Here is a 22056-nt window from a genome sequence, read left to right as displayed (position 1 = left end):
AGATAATAATCTATTGAGTAATAAGCCTAGACATTGATATAGGCTCATTATCCACACACATTGTAGCATGATCGTGTGGAGTCTCGCTCCTTTGCGACTGTTGGACTTAATGCTCTATGTTAGTTAATAGTAATGTATATTATTTTATTGGGTAACACACTGATTTCATTGCGTGGAAACCAAAAGGAGATATGAATGGGAGTAATAGGTGGTAGTATTATCGATATCGATACGATAATTACAAAACTTACTTTTGCTGCAAACACAATAACCCTCTGTTTCACGTGTTTTTATTGTATACTTTGGATAATTTTTAATGAGTCTTGTTTAGTTGAAATAGATGTATGGATCTCACTTGTATCTGCCCTTTTACTCGCCTATAATAATTTATATTAAAATTAAATGATAAATATTTCTAAAGAATAAAGATCAAAATTAAACAAATAAATTATATTTTTAATAAAATCATATTAGTTAAAACCAAAAAATGGTATATTTGCATATATCAGTTACATACTAAAAAAAACTATATTTATTAAAAATATAATTTTTATATATTCAGTGTCTACTTATTTTTTTTGTATATTTAGTTTTCTTTTAATTTAATATAACAATTTGTCTTGTTAAGCCGGTTATATTAATAGTTGTGAAGGGAAATCAGATGCAATGATGTGAGTCTGAACATGTAACACCTCACTTGTTCATCTTTAAAATATTACTATTAATTAAGTCTTATAGTTTAAGATGTGTAACTAAGTTTAACAAGGAAATTTGTAGCGTCATGTTTCTTAAAATTTCGTGAGACATAAAATAATATTAATTTTATAATTTAATTGTGAATTGTATGTGCTAAATATTTAAAATTTAAAATTATATAAAAAGTAAATTCTAATTATCATACTATTATTCATGTTAAAAAATCAGATATGCTTTAGCCTTATGAATGCATCTTTTTCAATAAAAAATATTATATAAAATATCCAAAATAATTGTTTACCAGAATATTTTCCTTAGAAGGTGCGGGTCTCACACTAGGATATCTATTTAAGGAAAGCCCAAACATAACATGATCCAAATTTTTGTTTAAGGGCTTCCAAAATTCAAAGAAAAAAAACCTTAAGAAATACGTTTTACCAACGGTAAATCAAAAGAGTTTTTTGGTCAAAAAATTTTAAAAAAGTAAAAGAGTTTTGTTTTATAGAATATATATAAAAATAGTTAAAATGTTTTGTTTTAGTATCTGTTTAGTTCAGTAGGTCAATTTTAAGGCTTATAAATTTAGTATAATGACTTGTAACCCAAGTTTTTTACTAAACTTGGAACACAAGTTAAGCCACACACAAATTTGTGTGCATTCATACATTTCTTGCATTAGGGCTTTTGCTTGAATGTAATCGTCCGTGTCAATAATTATTATTGGTATCAGACAGTATAAAATTCAAATAAATATTCATTTTTTAAAAATTTTAAAAAATTAAATTTAAAATCTCCGAAACATCAAATTTTGATTCAACAACTACTAAAATGACCGACTCCGTAAACGGGAATAACATGAATCAGAATGCCTATGTAGAATTGGCAAACAGTGGGCAATAGTAAAACTAACCATGTGACTATTTTGTTACTGCATCATAGTGTACTGATTCTGCTTCTGCTCAACAAAAACATGGTCCATGCCCACTTCAAATAATTTTGAAACTGTCAACACTTACCTTTCTAGGCTCAAAACTGAATCTCCATTATGAAAGCTACTTTTATTTCTTCTTAAAATACTAGAGGCGGGGTTAAACGTTAAATACGTGACGAGTCGCAGATTCAAAATTATTCCGCCGCTGTTTATCAAATCTTCTCGAAGTATTTTATGTTTTTTCCTTATAGGACTTGAAAACCATTTTCTTTAAATAATATATTTTTAGATAAAGTAATTTAAAAACTCACATATAACTGAGATATCTTGAGTTTGAATTCAAATAATTATGTAAAATGTTTGACTAAAATAAATTTTTTTAGACTATTTTTTTTGTATGAAAGAAAAAAAACATAGTGAAATGAAACCAACGTGGGCCAGCTCATTATTCTTCTCTATTATTGTTGGTGTTTGTAAAAGTCATGAAACATTTTGTTCTATATATATAGCTAACTAGTGGTGCAGAAGAAAATCATTACAAATATCTTCACCAATCAAATTTACAAGAAAGAAAGAAAAAACATTCTCAATGGGGAGCACAAGAAGTGAATACTGTGTCTTCATGAACTATGATCGAGAATACGATCGCCTTCAAAATAATCGGTATGTCTTCATTCGATTAACATTACCTAAACATTCTTAAACATTGCTGATTATTAATTTGAACATTGATGTTTTTTTTTTTTGGTGTTATACTTAGAACTGAGAGAGGGGCAATTGAGCTTGATTTGTACCTTAGTAGAAAGCATGATGATGTTTTAGCAAGAAGTTTAGAGGCAGGAAGTTACAACAAGATATCATCTTTGGCTATTGTTGATGCTTTCATTGTGGAAATCACTGAGGAACAAGTAATGTAGCATGATTTTGTCATATGATATAGTTTTTGTTTGACTTATGATGTTTTTTTTCTTTGTCTTAGTTTAATAATTTGGTATGCTTTGAAACAGGCCAATGTGCTTAGATCAGCAAATGGAGTGAGAGTTGTGGAGAAAAATGAAGTGATAGTTTAACAGGTTCAAGGAAGAGATTCAGAAGTTATTTTGGATGAAGAACTTTGTTTTAGAATAATTGCTTATTTATGCATTAGTTGAATTTTGAATGAATTCAATTTGTCATTGAGAGTATTGTGTTGTATGAAAGGATATGAAAAAATTAATTGATACTCTATTTTCTCTAGATTTTTTTTCTGCCTAGTTTTGTGATTGGTTATCATTATTATTATTATTATTATTATTATTATTATTATTATTATTATTATTATTATTATTATTATTATTATTATTATTATTATTATTATTATTATTATTATTATTTATGATACTAAAAATATATATGCATTTTTGTTACAAGGTTACCCCACTCACAGACCTACTTTAACAAATGTAGCTGTATACTTTGCGTGTCAATATAGTCCAACCATTGTTGTCCAATGAGTAAAACTGATGTATAACAAATATGTTGTTCCTATAGGGTGGAGCCAGAAAATTTGTTGTTGAAATTTAGACAATTTCACTCCCAATCTCTGGCGTACCACTGAATTGATTAGACTGCTATTGTGCTTTTGTTGATGCATCTACTGAATTCCTTAAACATAATAAAATGTGGAATTTTTTCAATTAATTAAGAAAACCAGAATGTTCCATAGATACATCTACTGAAGATTTTATGAACTTAATTAATTTGAGATTTTTTCAATTAATTAAGAAATTAAAATTGGGAAAATCCTAAATTTCATTATGTTTTAACATTAACTAGATATAATCAAATTTAATTAATTTGAATTTTTTTTCAATTAATTGGGAAAATCTTCAATTAAATTTTGAGAAAATCTCAAATTCTCAATTAATTAGAAAAAATCTTCCGTAGTTACATCTACAGAGGTTTCTCAATTAATTTGGGGTTTTGCCAATAGAGTGTTCCGTATATGCATCTACGGTCTAATTAATTGGAAAAATTTCAAGTTTCACTATGTTGCATACGCTTCCGTAGATGTATGCACCTACGGAAGAAAACAATTTTTTTTTAAATATGGGGTGCTTTCGGATGTGTATCTACGAAAACAGGCGGCAAAATTGAAATTTTACATGGTGTATAAGAGACCTATAGAGTTGGATGAGAAACTTCTGAAATTTATAATTCTGATATACTTTAATAGGATTTTTTTTTTTAATATTAGTATATGAATTTAGATTAAATTTAAATACAGTATGACATAAGGTTGAATGGAGTTATATTGAATAAAATAAGATAGTTTGATTTTAAAAAATAAATGTTATCACATTTTATTTTTCATTATTCTATTATATTATATTCATTTAAATATACTATAAATTTTATCCATTAGACAATATTTCATAAATTACTCTTTCTTTTATCTAGAAAGTGGGTTATAAATATTTTTATATATTTTTTAATTAAACTAATTTGTTGGAAAACTAGTTTGTTATATGCAAGTTTTTTTTATAACTAAAAATATTTATTTTTTCTTTATTATTCAAAATAATAAAATAAAATATTTACGAAAAAAATATTATTTTATTGTTATTGTGTTTGATAATAGTGGTTACTCTTACATAGCTTTCTTATGCAATGGAAAATTTTGGAAATTCTCAAACTATATAGTTTATATAGTTTGCCACTCCAGATTTCTTCAAGGATTGTTCTTCAACTTCTTTGTAGGACACTTGTTCAGAATATAAACAACAATGGCGATAACTTAACGTCATAAGGATTTTGGAACATTCTTCTGCTTCAGCGTGCATCTCGCCATCTCCAATATGTTTCTATTTCTTCTTTTTTCTATTCCATTATGTTGAGGTGTATAAGGAGCAGTTACCTCGTGATCAATACCATATTCTACATAGAGTTCTTGTTGAAAGTATTTGTGGGTAAATATTTTCGGTAATATATCGTATCCACAGGGATTGGTTAATATCACTGACGTTCTATAGTTGTTTATTTTGAGTGAGAAAAAGTAATTGGATTTGTTTTATGATTCTAATATTGTCAAATCTAAATAATAATAAGAATGCAAATAATGAGAATTTGTTAACGATTAAGGAAATATGTTGAGCTTTTAGGGTTCATCAACCTATTCCTATACAACTTATGGATTAATTCACAATTGAACAACCATTTGAACTATTATCTTCACTTATCCTCAAATATGATTCCATGTCTGCAAACCAAATTAGATAACTTTTACCGGTATGAGATTCGATCTCTCCAAATATCAATAACGATAATAGTAATTAGGAACGATAATTATGAAAACCCAATCACAATTCCATCTCTGCAAATTGCAATTGAATCAATATAGTAACCTAGGGCAAAAGTAAAAATCCTCTCTTTCGATCAAGGATTCAACAATGATGTAAATTAAAAGCAAGGTTTCTTATTGATAATAAAATTCAAACAATTGTTCATAGGAAAGAATCAATGGTATTGTATATTCATAGGTTAACTACTACCTTAAACTCAACAAGAGGAATTTAGCTCTCCATAGACATGAAGAACACACAAGAATCAATGGAGGGATTCATCTTCTTCAACGGAATTTCTTCAATTGGTAAAGAATTGGCCTTCAATTGTTGTTCGTGACTGCAAACTCAGAATGCTCTCCTAATTTCGCTCACCAAAGATCTCTCTTTCACTTGGAAGCTAGGGCTTCTATTTATAAGTTTTGGGCTTGTAACGCCGAGGCCACGGCGCGACAACGGATGCGCGCGGCGCGATCAACAACAGAGACTTTGGCGCGGCGCTGGCTAGAACTCCCGCGGCGCGCCCTTGTCAAACTTCATCTTTTTGGCTTTTCCTTTGAGACTTCCAGCTTCCTTTCCTCTTTATGTTTTCCTAAAGCTCCAGTTCAACTCTAAACCTGCATCAATAATACCCACAAGTGATTCGATTTGCTTTACACATGAACTGAACCTTTTCAGTTCAATTCTCACTAAAAACCTATGGATCTATCACAATTTGCATTAGTTTAGAGAAGAAATCACTTATATTAACACATGAATTTACCATTAATTTACTCCTAACAAACTCTCCCCAACTTAGAGCTTTGTTTGTCCCTAAACAAAATTACTTACCTCCAACAAAACATACCAACAGTCATGCAACAAGTTTTTCAAAAAAGTTTCTCAAGTGGTTCAATTTAGTAACCAAGTCAAATAATCCTCCTCTTCCTGCAAACTCAGAACATACACATGAAACAAATTTTGAAAGCAAATTACCTCCAGAAGTTCAAAACACTACACAATTGTAATTGAATCAGCACTAATCACTCTCATCAAAAAGTATGATGAATAAAAGAGGGGTTAAACACTCATCCAAACAATTAAATCAACAAAGATCCATATCATACGTTCACCAAATTGTTAGCATCAAGTCGTGTGGAATCTGAGAATCAGAAGGTCTTTCTAGGGTTGTAATGCGGTTTAGATTCAAAGAAAAGAAGATAATCAAGGGTTGTTCCTAATCTAGGGAAGCATCCAAATCATAACTCATTCCTTCTTCTCTATACTTTAATTTTCACCCATTCATCTTTTTTCATTCGTAGCTCAGTGTTTCTTTTTCTTTGCTTTTTCATTTTTTTTTCAACAACTGTTTAGATTCAAACGTTGTTCTTTTTCAACAAATTTTTTTTTCAAGCTATGAATTTCTTTTATCCTTCACAGATTACTACCTGTACTTACTCTTCTTTTGATTGTGACTCTCCCCAACTTGGAGATCAACCCGTATCTAGATTATATGAATGCTCCCCTACTTTCTAAAACGGTCAAAGAGAAAACACATCACCAAATTTTATGGTTGATGGTCCAAAACAAAACTTTTTATTGAGATCAAAACTCACCAGGTATTTTCCTCGGTGCATATTATGATGCTTATCTTGACCTCAGGCTCAAAAAATGGTTAGCAAAAAGATCACACTCTCACAGAAGAAAATAAGTTTTACGTTAAACTAGGCTAAAAGGACTCTCAGATTCAAACAAGCGCCTAAATCACTTTCACAGATTTCCACAAACGATGCAACAACCGGTTTAGCATGATACAAACAAGTCAAAACAATTGATGGTCTCCTGCATATAGTAAACAATGGAAAGCTTTCCTCACCATGGTTAAGGCTAAACCGATCCAATAAAATAGTGTACCATAAAGAACTTCTGTTAAGAATTTACTAACAACCTAAATTTCATGCACACATTAGGAGTTTGAGTTCAAAAATTCATACATGCCTTGTCACTTATTGAAAAAGAAAGTGAAAACTTAAAAAAAAAATTTAAAAAATTTCACTCACTACCACTTTCACGCATGTTGCTCCATTGTTGGTACTTTGCTTGAGATTTTCATTATGCTGTGGAACTACTCATTCTAAACTGGGGACAAATAACAAACATAAAAGCATAAAATTGAAAAATGCAAAAAGAGTAAATCCACCCCCAAACTTGAACTAAACATTGACCTCAATGTTTCAAAACAAGCCCGAGAGGGTTGACTCACAAGGGGTATTGCCATATCAATTCATTCTTCCTAACTTTCACCAGAAAGGTCCCCTTATTATTTCCTGAAAAAATAAAAATAAACAAAACAAAATAAAACATTAGAAGTGTGGGTTACCTCCCACGAAGTGCCTCGTTTAACGTCACATGGCTTGACGGTTCATGGTTGAATCATCAACCATTGTCTCGTTTCCTTGGTACTTTTCTTACCAATGTGAAACCCCAAAAGTATTTAATGTTTGCTTGTTTGGTTTCTTCATCCTTAATTCTTACCACTTCAACTCGTGATCTCTCTTCCTTCATTTGTTTTGTCCTCTCCTCAAGAGAGATAACCTCCTTATCCATTAATTTCTTCGTCGGTGAGAATCTATCCTTGATGACTTTGACAAATGTTGGTTTTAACTCTAAACCTTCTAAAGATGGGATGGTGATTTGCAAACGGATAAACGTTTTCATTGGCCGAAAGTAGTGACTCTCATTCCCTTCTTTATTAGGACCTTGTAGAGGGAGTAATTCCAATGAGAGTTTGTGCTCCTTTGCATTACTACTCTTCTTCAACTCTAAGTCCATCATATTCTCTTTTGAAAAAGTTTCAGCTTTTGAAGTTTCTAACTCATTCACGACTTCTTTGATTATATCCTCCTTTTTTGTTCCTTCAACAAACACATCATCTCCTTTTTTAGGAGGTCTTAGATAAGGTAGCTTCATTGAAAGCTCATACTCAACTTCTATATTTTTCTTGATGTTTACATACTCTATATTATCCTTTTCAACAACATCTTCCTTGTCATTAATTTCCTCCTCCACTCTCTTCTTTCCAACATCCTTGTTTTCAACTTCCTCATCAACCACTTTTACACTCCTTATAGAAGTAGCATTGCAGGTTTCTACACAAGTCATAGGGTTTTGAAAAGTTGAGGCCTGACTTACGTTTTGCTCGGTGAAGAATTTGGTAAGTTGAACATCTTGCGTTTCCCGGTTTTGTTGAATGGCTAAAGAGAATTGCATGAATTGATTCATGGTTTCCTCTAACTCAGTGGGTCCTCTTTGATAACCTTGATTATAGTGTGAAAACCCTTGTTGTTGGTATTCATGGTTAGCCATATGATACTCCATCGCATCTTCCGGTGTACACCATCCGATCTCATGAAACTCACTAACTTGAGGTGTGAACTGTGACACACTTTGAAAGAGATACTCCATTTGTTGAAAAAGGATCTCATTTTGAGCATGAATCGCGTCATTTGTATTTGGGTCAAACATTCTGACAAACAAACATCTACAAAACTAGCAAACAAGTGAAATAACAAGATAAAAACATTTATACAAAAATCAAAATTAAAAGACTATTGCAATAACAAAGTCTAAAATAATGTAATTAACTAAAAATCTAAAATAGAGGAGCTAAACTAAAAAAATCTAAAATAGAGTAACTAACTAAAAATCTAAAATTAAGTAGCTAAACAAAAAAATAAAAAAAATCTAAAATTAAGTAATAATAAAAAATTCTAAAATTAAGGACTAAACAAAAAAATCTAAAATAAAGGAACTAAACTAAAAATCTAAAATTGAGTAAATAACTAAAAATAGTAGTGTATGTTCCTCTCCTAGCGGTCCTCTCGATCTCGGGATCAAAAAGAAGTTGATCGCCGGAAACTTTGCCGTGCATACACTAAATCTGCAAAAACTAACAAATACATGAAACAACCAGAAAAATAAAAATAACTCAGAATAAAAACTATTGCAATGCGAGCAATATTGACACCGATCCCCGGCAACGGCGCCAATTTGTTGAAAGTATTTGTGGGTAAATATTTTCGGTAATATATCGTATCCACAGGGATTGGTTAATTAGGGGTGGCAAAACGGGCCAGGCCCGCCGGGTCGGCTCGTTTGACCCGCCATTTTGGGCGGGCTGGGCTGAGGTTTTCGGCTCGGTACCTTAAGTTGGCCCGCCCCGCCTAACTCGGTTAAAAAAGCGGGCCGAGGCGGGGCGGGGCGGGTTTTGCCCGCGGGCTTTTTATTAAAAAAATTTATTTTTTATTTAGAATTAAAACAACTTTAACTATAAAAATAACACTCTTCTCTTATAATTATGTTGATTGAATTGTATTCTAAATTATTATACATACAAATTGAATTATAATTGTAACGTTCTTTCTATAACTTTCTAATACATGTGTTGATTGGAAAAGCTTGAAAGAAAATAATAGTTGTATAACATGCATAATTATTAAGTTGTTAATACATTAGCTCACATGTTTTCTTTAGAAATAGATGTTGATTTTAAGAAAAGGAGGGATTTGATGAGTCTATAAGTGTGACAAATTTTGGATTTAACTATTAAGGAATCGGTCAATATAAAAGTTTATATAAAGTAATTAGTGAGAAAATTAGGTGTTGATATTTTATGAACTACTATTTTATGCACCGTGATGTATTATGCAGTGTAATTGTTATCAATGTCTATCTTATGTAAATTCTTAATTGGGTTTTTTAGAAGTTAGTCTTTAAAATGGATTAGAGTGATATGTATTCTTTATTTACTTATTTTGATACGTTTTTTTATTGTGGTTGAGTTTATTTCGTTATTTTTTTTGTTATAATTGATCTTTATTTGTTTTATTTTTTGAAGTGTTTGGACTTAAGACATGTTTGAAGTTCTATTGTGCGTTGTTAAAAAAATAGTTTATCGATCTTTTGGTAATAATTAATTTTTTTGTAAATTATGTGGTAAATAAAATTGTAAAATAAAAAAATAAATGAAATTTAGCGAGCCGGCCCGCCAACCCGCCGACTCGTTAGTAAACGGGGCGGGCATGACTTTTGAGCTCGGCCACCTAAGTAGGCCCGCCCCGCCCCACCCCGCTTTTGGACGGGCTTAAATGGGGTGGGCCTAAACGGGGCGGGCCGCCCACTTTGCCACCCCTAGTTAATATCACTGCCGTTCTATAGTTGTTTATTTTGAGTGAGAAAAAGTAATTGGATTTGTTTTATGATTCTAATATTGTCAAATCTAAATAATAATAAGAATGCAAATAATGAGAATTTGTTAACGATTAAGGAAATATGTTGAGCTTTTAGGGTTCATCAACCTATTCCTATACAACTTATGGATTAATTCACAATTGAACAATCATTTGAACTATTATCTTCACTTATCCTCAAATATGATTCCATGTCTGCAAACCAAATTAGATAACTTTTACCGGTATGAGATTCAATCTCTCCAAATATCAATAACGATAATAGTAATTAAGAACGATAATCATGAAAACCCAATCACAATTCCATCTCTGCAAATTGCAATTGAATCAATATAGTAACCTAGGGCAAAAGTAAAAATCCTCTCTTTCGATCAAGGATTCAACAATGATGTAAATTAAAAGCAAGGTTTCTTATTGATAATAAAATTCAAACAATTGTTCATAGGAAAGAATCAATGGTATTGTATATTCATAGGTTAACTACTACCTTAAACTCAACAAGAGGAATTTAGCTCTCCATAGACATGAAGCACACACAAGAATCAATGGAGGGATTCATCTTCTTCAACGGAATTTCTTCAATTGGTAAAGAATTGGCCTTCAATTGTTGTTCGTGACTGCAAACTCAGAATGCTCTCCTAATTTCGCTCACCAAAGATCTCTCTTTCACTTGGAAGCTAGGGCTTCTATTTATAAGTTTTGGGCTTGTAACGCCGAGGCCGCGGCGTGGCAACGGATGCGCGCGGCGCGATCAAAAACAGAGACTTTGGCGCGGCGCTGGCTAGAACTCCCGCGGCGCGCCCTTGTCAAACTTCATCTTTTTGGCTTTTCCTTTGAGACTTCCAGCTTCCTTTCCTCTTTATGTTTTCCTAAAGCTCCAGTTCAACTCTAAACCTGCATCAATAATACCCACAAGTGATTCGATTTGCTTTACACATGAACTGAACATTTTCAGTTCAATTCTCACTAAAAACCTATGGATCTATCACAATTTGCATTAGTTTAGAGAAGAAATCACTTATATTAACACATGAATTTACCATTAATTTACTCCTAACAGTTCTTCAAATATCTTGGATGTGTATTCGTCACCTCCATCCGTTCGCATTAATTTGATCTTCTTCTCACTGTGGTTTTTGACAAGCATTTTGATCTCTTAATATTTTGAGTACTTCGTCCTTTTGCTTGATCTCAAAGATCCAAAGCTTTCGACTATACTCATCGATAAAATACCTGTTTCTGCCAATGGTATGCTCCTCGAATGGGCCACATACATCTGAATGTATAACTTCGAGTATGCAAGAGTATCTTATTGGCATAGTCAAAATAAACATTTTTTTTGGATTTCTTCTTACTAAGCATCCTTCACAAATTTTTTCAGGCATCGCAAGACTTGGTATACCTGTTATCATATCTTGACTAAATAATTGATTGAGTGATTGAAAGTTCAAGTGGCCAAACCACAAATGCCACAAGCAACTATTCTTATGGTGACAACTATTTTTATACATTGTACCTTAGTTGAACTGATTATGGTCTTAAATGTCATATTCTTCGACATATGATATTTTAGGACCCAATTATTCTGAGTGTCGAGCAGTTCCCAAGTTCCATCTTTCATAGTCGCTAAAAACCCTTTTTCAGTTGTCCAACATTTAACAGATTGCACTTCATTCCAGGAATATAGAGTGCATCTTTGATAATAACTTTTGCTATATTGCTCCTTTAAATAGCAATGTAGTCAGTACTACCTGCTTGCAATAAGCTATTATCAGTAAGTTTGACCTTGCTTTTCTTCGACTCGTCGAAATCTGCCAACCACACCTTTCAACCAGTCATGTGATTCGAGCAGCCAGAGTCGAGGAACCAAATATTGGAGTCAACCTGGAGTTTTATAAGTGGTGCATATTTTGAATTGTAATGGATTCTTCGTTCCGTTGCAAATTGTAAGCTATTTTCATTGATGGTCTATGTAGTTTGGGCTGTGGCACAAGTGTGTAGAGTGTTTTTTTGGTGTTGTGTGTTATTTTCCTTTGCTGCCTTCTTGCGGTGTTGTTGTTTTTCTTTAGTATAGTGGTGGGCTAAATTATTCTTATATGTGGATGTTTGATAGTTATATGATACTGATTGTGTAATTTTCTTTGCTTTGTGTAATGTTGGTTTCTTCCCTCTTTTTTGGTTGATTTTTAGAGTGCTATCGTGAATCTTTTAATTCATATTGTTTTGTAAGGATTGAGGTACCCTCCTTTATTAATTTTAATTTCTCTTATAAAAAATTCTCGATCAATAAAAAATCGTTAAGTATTGTTCAATAATTAAAGGTGTGTTTAATAGAGTAGAAGTAGAAAAGAGAGAAATAAATGAGAAAGAAGTTAAAGAGATTGATAACTTCTCTTATTTGAGAAGAAGATAAATTGAAAAGAGAGATTAAAAAAAAAGTAAATCCCGCAACTTTTGTATTTCTCTTCAATTATGAAGAGAAAGTGACAAGAAACAAATTAATAAGAAGAGACTATTTTGTCCATTAAATTATAAATATATATTTTTTAAAAATGTTATTAATCATAAGAATATTACAATATATGAAACATTTCTTTTTTCTCAATTTCTTCTTTTCTATTAAACCAAACAATATCTAAAATCTATTTTATTTCTTATCCTTTTCTCCCTTCTTATGCTCTTTTATCTATTTTCCTCTTCACAACTTCTCTCCCAAGTCAAAAACACTATGTTTGGGAGTTTAGAGGGGATGGAAAGGGAGAACTTAATTTTTTTTTTTTAAATATAGAATTTTTTAAAATATTTTTTATAAAAAAGATTTTGTTTAGAATGGTAAAATAATGTTTATCATTAATGTATATTTACTTTTTGAAATACTATAACAAAAATTATTTTTGAACATTTTGTCTAAGCCCTAAAAAACCCTCTTTTAATATAAATTTTGAGTTCCCAAATTAGAGAATTTTGGTGTTATGAAAAAAATCAAATCCTCCAAAACCTTAGAAACTAAAATCAAATCTTAAATATTATTATGTCATAAGCCAAATACTAGAAAAGATTAATTTAGGTAAGAAAAGTAAAGTTAAGAAATCTAAAATACAATTAGACATGAGATGAAAATGAAATTTATAAACAAGTGGTTTTTATTTTTTTTTTACAAAATAAAAAGAGGAGAGATATCATATTACTCAATTCCACTTTCTATATCCTTGTAAATTTGGCGCGAAAATCAGTACTAATAGTGAGGTCATGCTTTTTCATTTTAGCCATTTTTCCATTTCCCAAACAAAACCCAAAGCATGGATTCAACACCTTCCGCAAAACGACGTCGTCAGAGCAAAGACGACGAGATTGAAGCTGCATCAACGTTGACGAAACAAATGCCACCGGTGGTTATCTTTGCTCACGGTGCCGGTGCTCCTTCCTCTTCTGATTGGATGCAAAGGTTCCATTTTCCATTTTCTTTACTTGTTTTCTAATTACATATAAAATGTTTAGGGTTTTTTGTTTTTGTGAAAATTGATAAAAACTGATCTCACTGTAATTTTTTGTGATAGATGGAAGAGTATGTTGATGGAAACCCTACATGCTGCTGATGTTGTCACGTTTGACTACCCTTGTGAGTTTGTTTCCAGTTAAATTCATTGCATTGCATTGATTTAACATTCGACAATGCTTGTTAAGAGTCTCGGATCAAATATATGACACGGACATGTGCTTATAAGTGTGACAATTTTCACTATACAACATACGGATTTTGTAGGGTTGAGTTAGATTGAACCACTTATTTCCGCCCACCACTTATTTCCATGCTTTAGATGTCCAGTCCTGGGCGTGAGGGAGTGTGTTAAGAGTCTCGCATCGGACAATATATGGTTTGAACATGTACTTATAAGTGAGAACAATCCTTACACTACAAATCGGTTTTGTAGGGATTAGTTAGACCGAACTACTATTTCTTAACAAAAAGTTAGTTGCTTTCATTATCTCGATTTCCTTTATTTTTTTTAGTAAAATAGCATGATCTCTAGTTTAATGAACTTTGAGATGATTGTATATGGTTGGCCACTTTCATTATCGAGATTTTGTGTTTGTTTTGGTAAATAAAATGATCTCTAGTTGAGCTTTAGTGAGCCTTGAGATGGTTGTATTTGTTTCAATATTATAATAAATGAAACTGGTTGAACCTTGAAATGACTCTATATACAGTTTGGTTTTTTGAGAGGTTTGATTGTAGTTTCGTTTTGGTTAGAACTATTTAAACCAATTGAACTGTGATTTGTAGGTTTCACTGGTAAAATGTTCAGTTTAGTTTTTAAGACATTGATTTGTTTGATGTATATATTTTTTAACTTCCAATATGAATCCGATGGGTTTTCCATTTACTAGACATGTCTGGTGGGAAAAAGAGGGCTCCTCCTAAGGCAGAAAAGTTGGTGGAGTTTCATTCAGATATTGTGAAAGAAACAGCAACTAAATACCCTGGTCATCCTCTCATACTGGCTGGCAAATCAATGGGTTCAAGGTGCGTTGTTATTATTCTTATTTTTTTAAACTATAATTTGGACATTTATGTTTTGCATGAGGAAGTCCTAATAAAGATAATCAGTGGCAAGATGTTTATGACATGATTACTTTATATTTATTTTATCGTAGAGTTGGATGCATGGCGGCGAACATGGAAGACATCAATGTTTCTGCCGTTCTATGCTTGGGCTACCCATTAAAGGTTTGATTTTTTTTCGTTGATAATTTCATGCTAATCTTTGGGCTACTAAGTAAACTTATTAAAAATGTTTTTTTAGTCCCTTTTACTTTCTGAAGAAATTTTAAACCATTTGCTTATATTTTGAGTGTAGGCCCTGCACCATTTGTGATTTTGTTGAAAATTACAACTACACTTCATTTATTTATCAAAACAATGTATTTAGGGCCTTTTCCCGGTACTGCTTCAACCTTTGGATCGGCTATTAAACTATCATTGGTTAGTCACACTTGAAGCATTTTGCCACTCGAGATTATGTCATGTGAAAATCGAATCTTGAGCCTCTCTGTTACTAGCTTTGCTTAGAGTGTGTCGTCAACTGAGCCACACTTATTGGATTTCATCATCTACTTTATCTTCTGTTTATAATTAAAGTTTACTCATTAATCTCAATTCTTTTGAATTGTTTTGCTTTTCTCTAGCAATTCACTTCATATGTAATGTTTGGCCTAATGCTAGCCATCTTAGTTTGCCAACTCAAACGAAGTTGTCATCCTTGGGTCATGTGTGTAGAGCTCTAAAATCTATACTAGGCTACTTCTTTTAATATTTTCCTTTTCATTTGTTCATGGATTGAACGATCATCTGCACTTGTGTTCCTTTTAGTTTTCTGTTGAGAAATTGTTGGCATGCCACACTAAAGCAATTATGGTTGATGCATTGCTTTTCTTAGGGTATTTTGGTTAACCGAGGCTGTCATTTTATTACTTTAGGTCAAAATTTTAAATAATATAACAGAAAGTTACATCAATTGTGTTGCGTTTGTTCCAGGGAATCAATGGTGCGGTTAGAGATGAAACACTGTTACAGCTAACAGTTCCTACAATGTTTGTACAGGTACTCTTTCTAATTAGTCATTGCAGTATGGTATTGTTCTGTTGTCATAGCTCTCCAGTTTCATACACTTTTAGTCTTTTGGGTGAACCATGAATCTTTTTTAATTTCTATCAGTATGGTATTCTGTTGCACACATAAATTTGTGGTTTATGCTAATGTCTCCTAACACTAGTCTTATGTCTGTTTTGAGCAGGGCAGCAAGGATAGTCTCTGTCCACTTGATAAGTTAGAGACCACTAGGAAGAAGATGAAAGCGCTCACTGAGCTGCATATCATTGATGGTGGCGATCACTCTTTTAAGATTGGCAAGAAGCATCTACAAGCAAACGGTTCCACCCAGATTGATGCCGAAGTTGCTGCTATGAAGGCCATTGCCGCTTTCATTTCCAGATCCCTTGAAGGTTGATTCTACAGTGTAGCAAGGTTTGTGCTATTGTATATACACTCTGCTGTATGTAGCTTTGTAGTAATCTAGGTCTTGTTCTTGCAAGTGGGCTGTAATTTTATTTTTTGTGATTTGGTCAAGAGTGGGCTGTAATTTTATTTTTTGTGATTTGGTCAAGTTATTTTCCTTGCTAGCAGAGTAGACATTAGACATATATGAATTTGTTGCTCTGGCAGTACTAGAAACCTACTTGGTGAGAACATGTTGTTTAACTTAATTCAGTTTTACATATTAATGTTAGACTTGATAACGAAGGCATGTAAGATCCTACCATGGAACATACTAGTGAAAATAGGCAAAGTTCAATATCTATTATTCATCATAAGGTACACACAGACAAGTGAAATATGGGCATTTATTTGCCCCAATTATTGAGTACAAGAATGACCTGATAAAATTATAAAGACACTCTTTATTTAAAATCTTTGCTTAGTTGCATCCGTTTGCAGCTTTTAGTTCTATGCATCAATTCTCTGCATATGTAATAAAAAACAGATAAATTAATAAAACAAATTTTACATCTTGTTCTAATCCAACACGTGTGCATTTAATGTAAATTTTTTTTGGATTCATATTATTATTTGGATGAGCTTGAGTTTTGAGAACTCTTGTTTATTTAAGTGCACCTACCTTCGGCTTTGAACATTTCTTCTCATCTTCAAGTGCACCTACCTTTGGCTTTGTCATTGGAAATTTCTTCTCATTGTCTGTTGCACCCACCTTTGTCTTTGTCTTTGAACATTTCTTCTCATTGTCACTTTCGCTGTCACTGCTGCTGCTGTTGTTTCCTTCACCGTTATGGCGGGACATTCCATTCTTAATCCTCTGAAACAAATTGATATCCTTCTTATTGTTGAGATCTCTGTTTTTCTTAGCAGGAGTCCCAAAGCATGTTGTTGTTGCACCATAAGGAAAAGGGCTCTCTCTGGTTTCAGTGATTTCTGCTTGAACTACACAAACTGTGATATGGGTTTTGGTGACACCATGCTTCTTGTCATGTTGGGTCTGAGTCTGACCATAGTGGTGAGTTTCTGTTTTGGTACCATTATGGCCATTTGATTCAACCTGACTTTGAGAGCTGTAGCTTTGGACCTGATTCTGAGTACTGCCATGGCGAGCATGATGTCCTTTGAAAGCTTTGTTAGTCATCTCCGATATTTTCTGACCGAACGAACTGTGTTGGGTTTTCGGTTGGCAGGCCTCAATGGCAGTAGAGGGTTTCACAGACTGAGCTGAAGCCATTATTGTTTCCTCACTCTGAATTGTTTCTTTGATGTTGCAGGGTAATTGCGCATTAAGGGCCTTTTATTGACAAAAGAGTGAGTGAAGCTTTCTCTCCTCCTTCCATAGTGGAGCAATAAAATAACTATTCAATTATGCTATTCGAAATATGGCCTCAATAAAAGAAATATTATCATTTATCAATCCAACATAAAACAGAATTTATTCTCAGGGTCATGTCAGAAAGTATTCACTAATAAATTATGTGAAAGAACCTAATAATTTCATGGAATTAGTATCGCAGATCGTGAAGACATGAATATATTCCCACACAATTTTTGGTCTAAGATTTGTATTAATTATTTTTGAAAACAAAAGCTAATATGCCATTTTGCTTTTGAGTAAACTAATCATACTCATGTCAGATTTGTTATTAAAATAGTTCAATTTTTTTGCGTCAGTCAATTATAAGATATTTTTGTTTTATAACTTAAAGAATGTGAAGAGTGTGAAAGATACATAAATTGATTGTAGTAACCTTGCATTAGTTGATCAAATTGACGGTTTATTTTTGCTTTTTCCCCACTCATATTGGCAAGATTGTGGCATGTATGGCAGATGCATAACGTATGCATCACGTAGCACAACATCTGGTATTAAAAAAAACATTTCTCCCCAAAAAAATTAACATCTGGTATTAAAAAAAACATTTCTCCCCAAAAAAATTAACAAATGATTCAACTTTTAGTCGGTTATTGTCTGAGAATTATCAAACGGTAATGTACAGCTCTTTAAAAAAAATTGGTATGTAAATCATTATTTTAATTACTATAGATTGATCGGTTACTACCAAACCATTAATTTAGTTTGATCTTGGTGCTCTTGGTCACTGAGATGATATCCTATCAGTAAAATATGAAGTTTATGTTGTTTTCTCCTTGATGGTAAATCTTTAGGTTTCCGTTATGCGACCATTGATAGAAATGAGTGTCTCTTCTTAAATCCAAAACAAACGATTCTTCTGATTGATTTGTGGATAATATTAGTAGGACAATTGGCACTAGTCTTCACACTTCTTTTTCGGTTGATCTATGGGTTGTATCCGTCTCCCTTAAGATCAGGTTTCCTAGGCTCTTAGTATCTCTGATTAGTGGCTGTGATATGTCTATGGGAGGACGATGTTCTGTTTTGAGATTTGAGGTGGAGATCTCTTTTGTGTATGAACCGGAGATGGTTGCCAACCTTCTTCCAATTATCTAGGGAACAACTCTATCCTTGAATAGTGATAGGTGGTGGTGACGACATGCTAGGAATGAGGTGTTTTCGATAACCTCGACTTTTTTGCCATACTAGAACTAAATATCCATACTGTAGTCTCTTCTTAGAATGTGGACCTGACTCTCCTTCTCATTAGGGTGAATTGTGCTCCTTCTAAAGTTGTGATTTTTTCTTGCCAACTTCTGCAAGATAAGATCCATATTAGCGAAAATTTATTTAAGTATAAGATTTTAGTTGATCTAGATGATGTTTCTTCTGTTGTGTATAGCGGGTTGGTAGAGTCAGTTTCTCATTTGTTTAAAATTTGAGGTGTCTTCAACTATGTGGTATGAAATTTTTAAATGGTTGAGGTTGTTATTGGTTCTTCCTAGGGATTTTTGACTTCTTTTTGAGTACTTATCTCTTCGGGAGGTAGGTCTAGGGTTAGGGGCGGACTTGACATTATCTGACATTCTATTGTCTTGTTGATTTAGAAATTATGGAATGATATTATTTTTTCTAGCTCATCAACTAATGTGAAGGATTTGGAATAAAAGAAGATTTTCCTAGTTCGGAAACAATATGTTGGTAGGTATGTGGATGTGGCCAACTTTTGTGCTTTCTTTGCTTGACTTGAGAACCTTATCTTTTGTCTGAATCAATAGCGGCTTACGAGTCTTTGACTATGATCTTGTGGTGCGGTGTTTTTGCTATTTTTTTTTTCTGGAGAACTCTGTGTTGATAATGGTTTCCTATGAGCTGAGATCTACCATGTCCTCTTCCCAGTAGAGGTGCAGTTTTATTGCTTTGCTTTCTTCTCTTTTCTGTTGCTTGATTATTGAGTGGTCCGCTTTCTTCTCTTTTCTGATGCTTGATTATTGGATGGTTTATCTCATGTATATTTGAGGTTTTTTCATTTTGTTTGTTTGATTGCTTCTTTTACTCTTTTTCTATTACCCATAAGGTTTAGATGAAGATATTTTCTAGACATGAGAGCCAGATTGCTGATAATATATACACTATAAAGGAAAATATTAATAAAGCAAGAACCAATTTTAATGCACACAAAACAGTTTTATTTATATATATAATAATAGGAGCATCGATCTTATGTCGATCGCAGTACATAACATGCATTTGTTTTTATGGTAGTTCTGAAACTCAGACTTGAACCACAAACATTGTACACGGGCTTAGTTTCATACATCAAATTATATTCATTTTTATTTTAAAGATACTTTTAATTAGGGTTTTTTTTGCTACATTTTTAATACTTATTATATGTAGCTAATTTATTCATGCTTGCACATAATCACCACACACATATATTGTACTTTGAGCTGCAAACTTCCATACTCAAACTCCAATTTATTATTATTGGTACAGCTGCTCCTCAGTTGCAGTTCTGCAAAACAAAGTTTCACGAGGAATCAAAATGAGCACAATATATATACATGAGAAATATATATACCATAAACGGTCGAATTTTTCCGTCTCTAATTTTATGCTGCTAATAATGTATATACTTGCCTTCCTGTGGCGACGGTTCTCATTGTCGCTGTCACACTCATCACTGCTACTGCCACTGTCACTGCTGTGACCTGATATGCCATCCTTGATCCTCTGGAACATGTTTCTCCTCTCCCTCCTGTTTCTCCCTTGGCATTTTGCTGCAGTGGTGCCGGTAACAATGGTGGTGCCAGTAGCGGCGTGATTGTGATTGTGACGTGTTCCGGTGCATGTGTTACTTTGATTTTTGGCAACATATCCTGGTTGGTAAATCACATCTGTCTCGCTATAGTATTGTGTTTTGGTTTGTGTTCCATCACTGTGGTGTCCTTTGTAGAAGTCAGTTACTTTTTGTCCGACCGAGCCATGTTGCTGCTGCTGGTTGTGATTTTTGTGTTGGCTATAGTATTGTGTTCCATCATTGTGGTGTCCTTTGTAGAAGTCAGTTACCTTCTGTCCGATTGAGCTATGTTGCTGCTGCTGCTGCTGGTAGTGGTTTTTGTGTTGGCAGGTTTGTTCGCAGGTTTTGTAGCACTGAGCAGAAGCCATTGCAACGAAGTGTGTTGTGTATTGCTTGGTTTTCTTGTGATGTTTGTTTGCTTATGTTCTTAGAATGTGTTCACATATATTATATATATAGGTGTTACGTAGTAGTAAGGCATTGATTGATTAACTGTTGCATGATATAGTACATCAATCAACAAATTTGGAATCTATCTCTTTTTTAGTGGGTTGAATAATATGGCATATTATGGTATTTTTATTTTATTTTGTTTTTGTAGGCATATTACGTATTTTATTATAGTGTTACCTTTTTTAAAATTATTTTTCCCACTGAATATATACCAAATTATTTTTGATAAGAAACTTAAAATAATTTGGCAGAGATGAGAATCATATACATACACTCTAATTGGTAATGGTTAATATGGAATCCCAGGATGGCACATTTTAGATGGTGCTACTAACAAATGAATATTTTTATTCCTAATAATCACTTTGGAGGTAAATAGTCGAAAATATATAGTTTTATGTCTATTTCCAGGCTGAGTAAAAAAAAGAGAGTCTATTTCCATGCTGCGTTTATAGCATTCTAAGCTGAAAAATGACTGCCTTTGTTTCTAGTTTTCTCAGTCCTTATGTAGAGAGAAATTTTGGGGTTTGAATGGATCATCCGACACGAGCAAGGTTGTTTTTCTTCACGGACTTATAGAGAATCAAACACATTCTTCAATTATTAACACAGTTTGTTGCAATCTTTTAAACATCAATTGAAGATAGTAACTATGAGGGACTTATAGAGAATCAAACACATTCTTCAATTATTAACACAGTTTGTTGCAATCTTTTAAACATCAATTGAAGATAGTAACTATGAGGGACTTATAGAGAATCAAACACATTCTTCAATTATTAACACAGTTTGTTGCAATCTTTTAAACATCAATTGAAGATAGTAACTATGAGACGATGAATATTAGATGCCACATTCCGATAATGTTAAATCTAGTTATAGAAAACACAAGAGAAGATGAAGAATGGGAGAAATATCGAGAGACTCAAACATTTTGAGATATCTCTGATGATATATTATAAGACTTTTATGAAACATCTTCTCAAAAAAATAAAAAAATACTATGACATAGAAGATCATAAGTGCTTCAAAGCTTCAAGAGAAGACGACACTGAGGTAACATCCTTTACGTATGATCAAATGTTTAAGGTTATTGTAAAACTCGGTAAAGATAATAATAAATTAGAAAAGATCATTGTTAATTTAAAGGAGTATATTGAATTCTTAGAAAATAGTAATAAAATTATTGATGAAGAAATTGCTAGCATTAGAA

At 32.6% G+C, this 22056-nt stretch overlaps 4 protein-coding genes across 4 annotated transcripts; 2 read left to right on the top strand and 2 right to left on the bottom strand.

The window, feature by feature from the left end:
* The first annotated feature begins 2160 nt into the window (after positions 1-2160).
* Positions 2161-2827, top strand: LOC131608096 (subtilisin-like protease SBT2.5). Its single transcript, XM_058880032.1, has 3 exons — positions 2161-2290; positions 2388-2535; positions 2635-2827. The coding sequence occupies exons 1-3, from the start codon at positions 2217-2219 to the stop codon at positions 2695-2697; spliced, it is 285 nt and encodes a 94-aa protein (XP_058736015.1). The 5' UTR covers positions 2161-2216; the 3' UTR covers positions 2698-2827.
* Positions 2828-13381: 10554 nt separating this feature from the next.
* On the top strand, positions 13382-16457 carry LOC131603705 (uncharacterized). The gene is made up of 6 exons (XM_058876121.1): positions 13382-13620; positions 13733-13794; positions 14565-14700; positions 14832-14904; positions 15712-15777; positions 15971-16457. The coding sequence occupies exons 1-6, from the start codon at positions 13475-13477 to the stop codon at positions 16181-16183; spliced, it is 696 nt and encodes a 231-aa protein (XP_058732104.1). The 5' UTR covers positions 13382-13474; the 3' UTR covers positions 16184-16457.
* Positions 16458-16514: 57 nt separating this feature from the next.
* Positions 16515-17581, bottom strand: LOC131603706 (uncharacterized). Its single transcript, XM_058876122.1, has 2 exons — positions 16853-17581; positions 16515-16695 (listed from the first exon to the last, which is right to left on the bottom strand). Exons 1-2 carry the CDS (start codon positions 17462-17464, stop codon positions 16681-16683), a joined length of 627 nt encoding a protein of 208 aa, XP_058732105.1. The 5' UTR covers positions 17465-17581; the 3' UTR covers positions 16515-16680.
* Positions 17582-19753: 2172 nt separating this feature from the next.
* On the bottom strand, positions 19754-20826 carry LOC131603707 (uncharacterized). Its single transcript, XM_058876123.1, has 2 exons — positions 20231-20826; positions 19754-20105 (listed from the first exon to the last, which is right to left on the bottom strand). The coding sequence occupies exons 1-2, from the start codon at positions 20756-20758 to the stop codon at positions 20094-20096; spliced, it is 540 nt and encodes a 179-aa protein (XP_058732106.1). The 5' UTR covers positions 20759-20826; the 3' UTR covers positions 19754-20093.
* Positions 20827-22056: the final 1230 nt, after the last annotated feature.

Source organism: Vicia villosa, linkage group LG5 (assembly GCF_029867415.1).
Source record: "Vicia villosa cultivar HV-30 ecotype Madison, WI linkage group LG5, Vvil1.0, whole genome shotgun sequence".
In the NCBI taxonomy this organism is placed as follows: Eukaryota; Viridiplantae; Streptophyta; class Magnoliopsida; order Fabales; family Fabaceae; genus Vicia; species Vicia villosa.
Note: the sequence above shows the minus strand (reverse complement) of the source record. Positions and strands in the feature narration are given on the sequence as shown.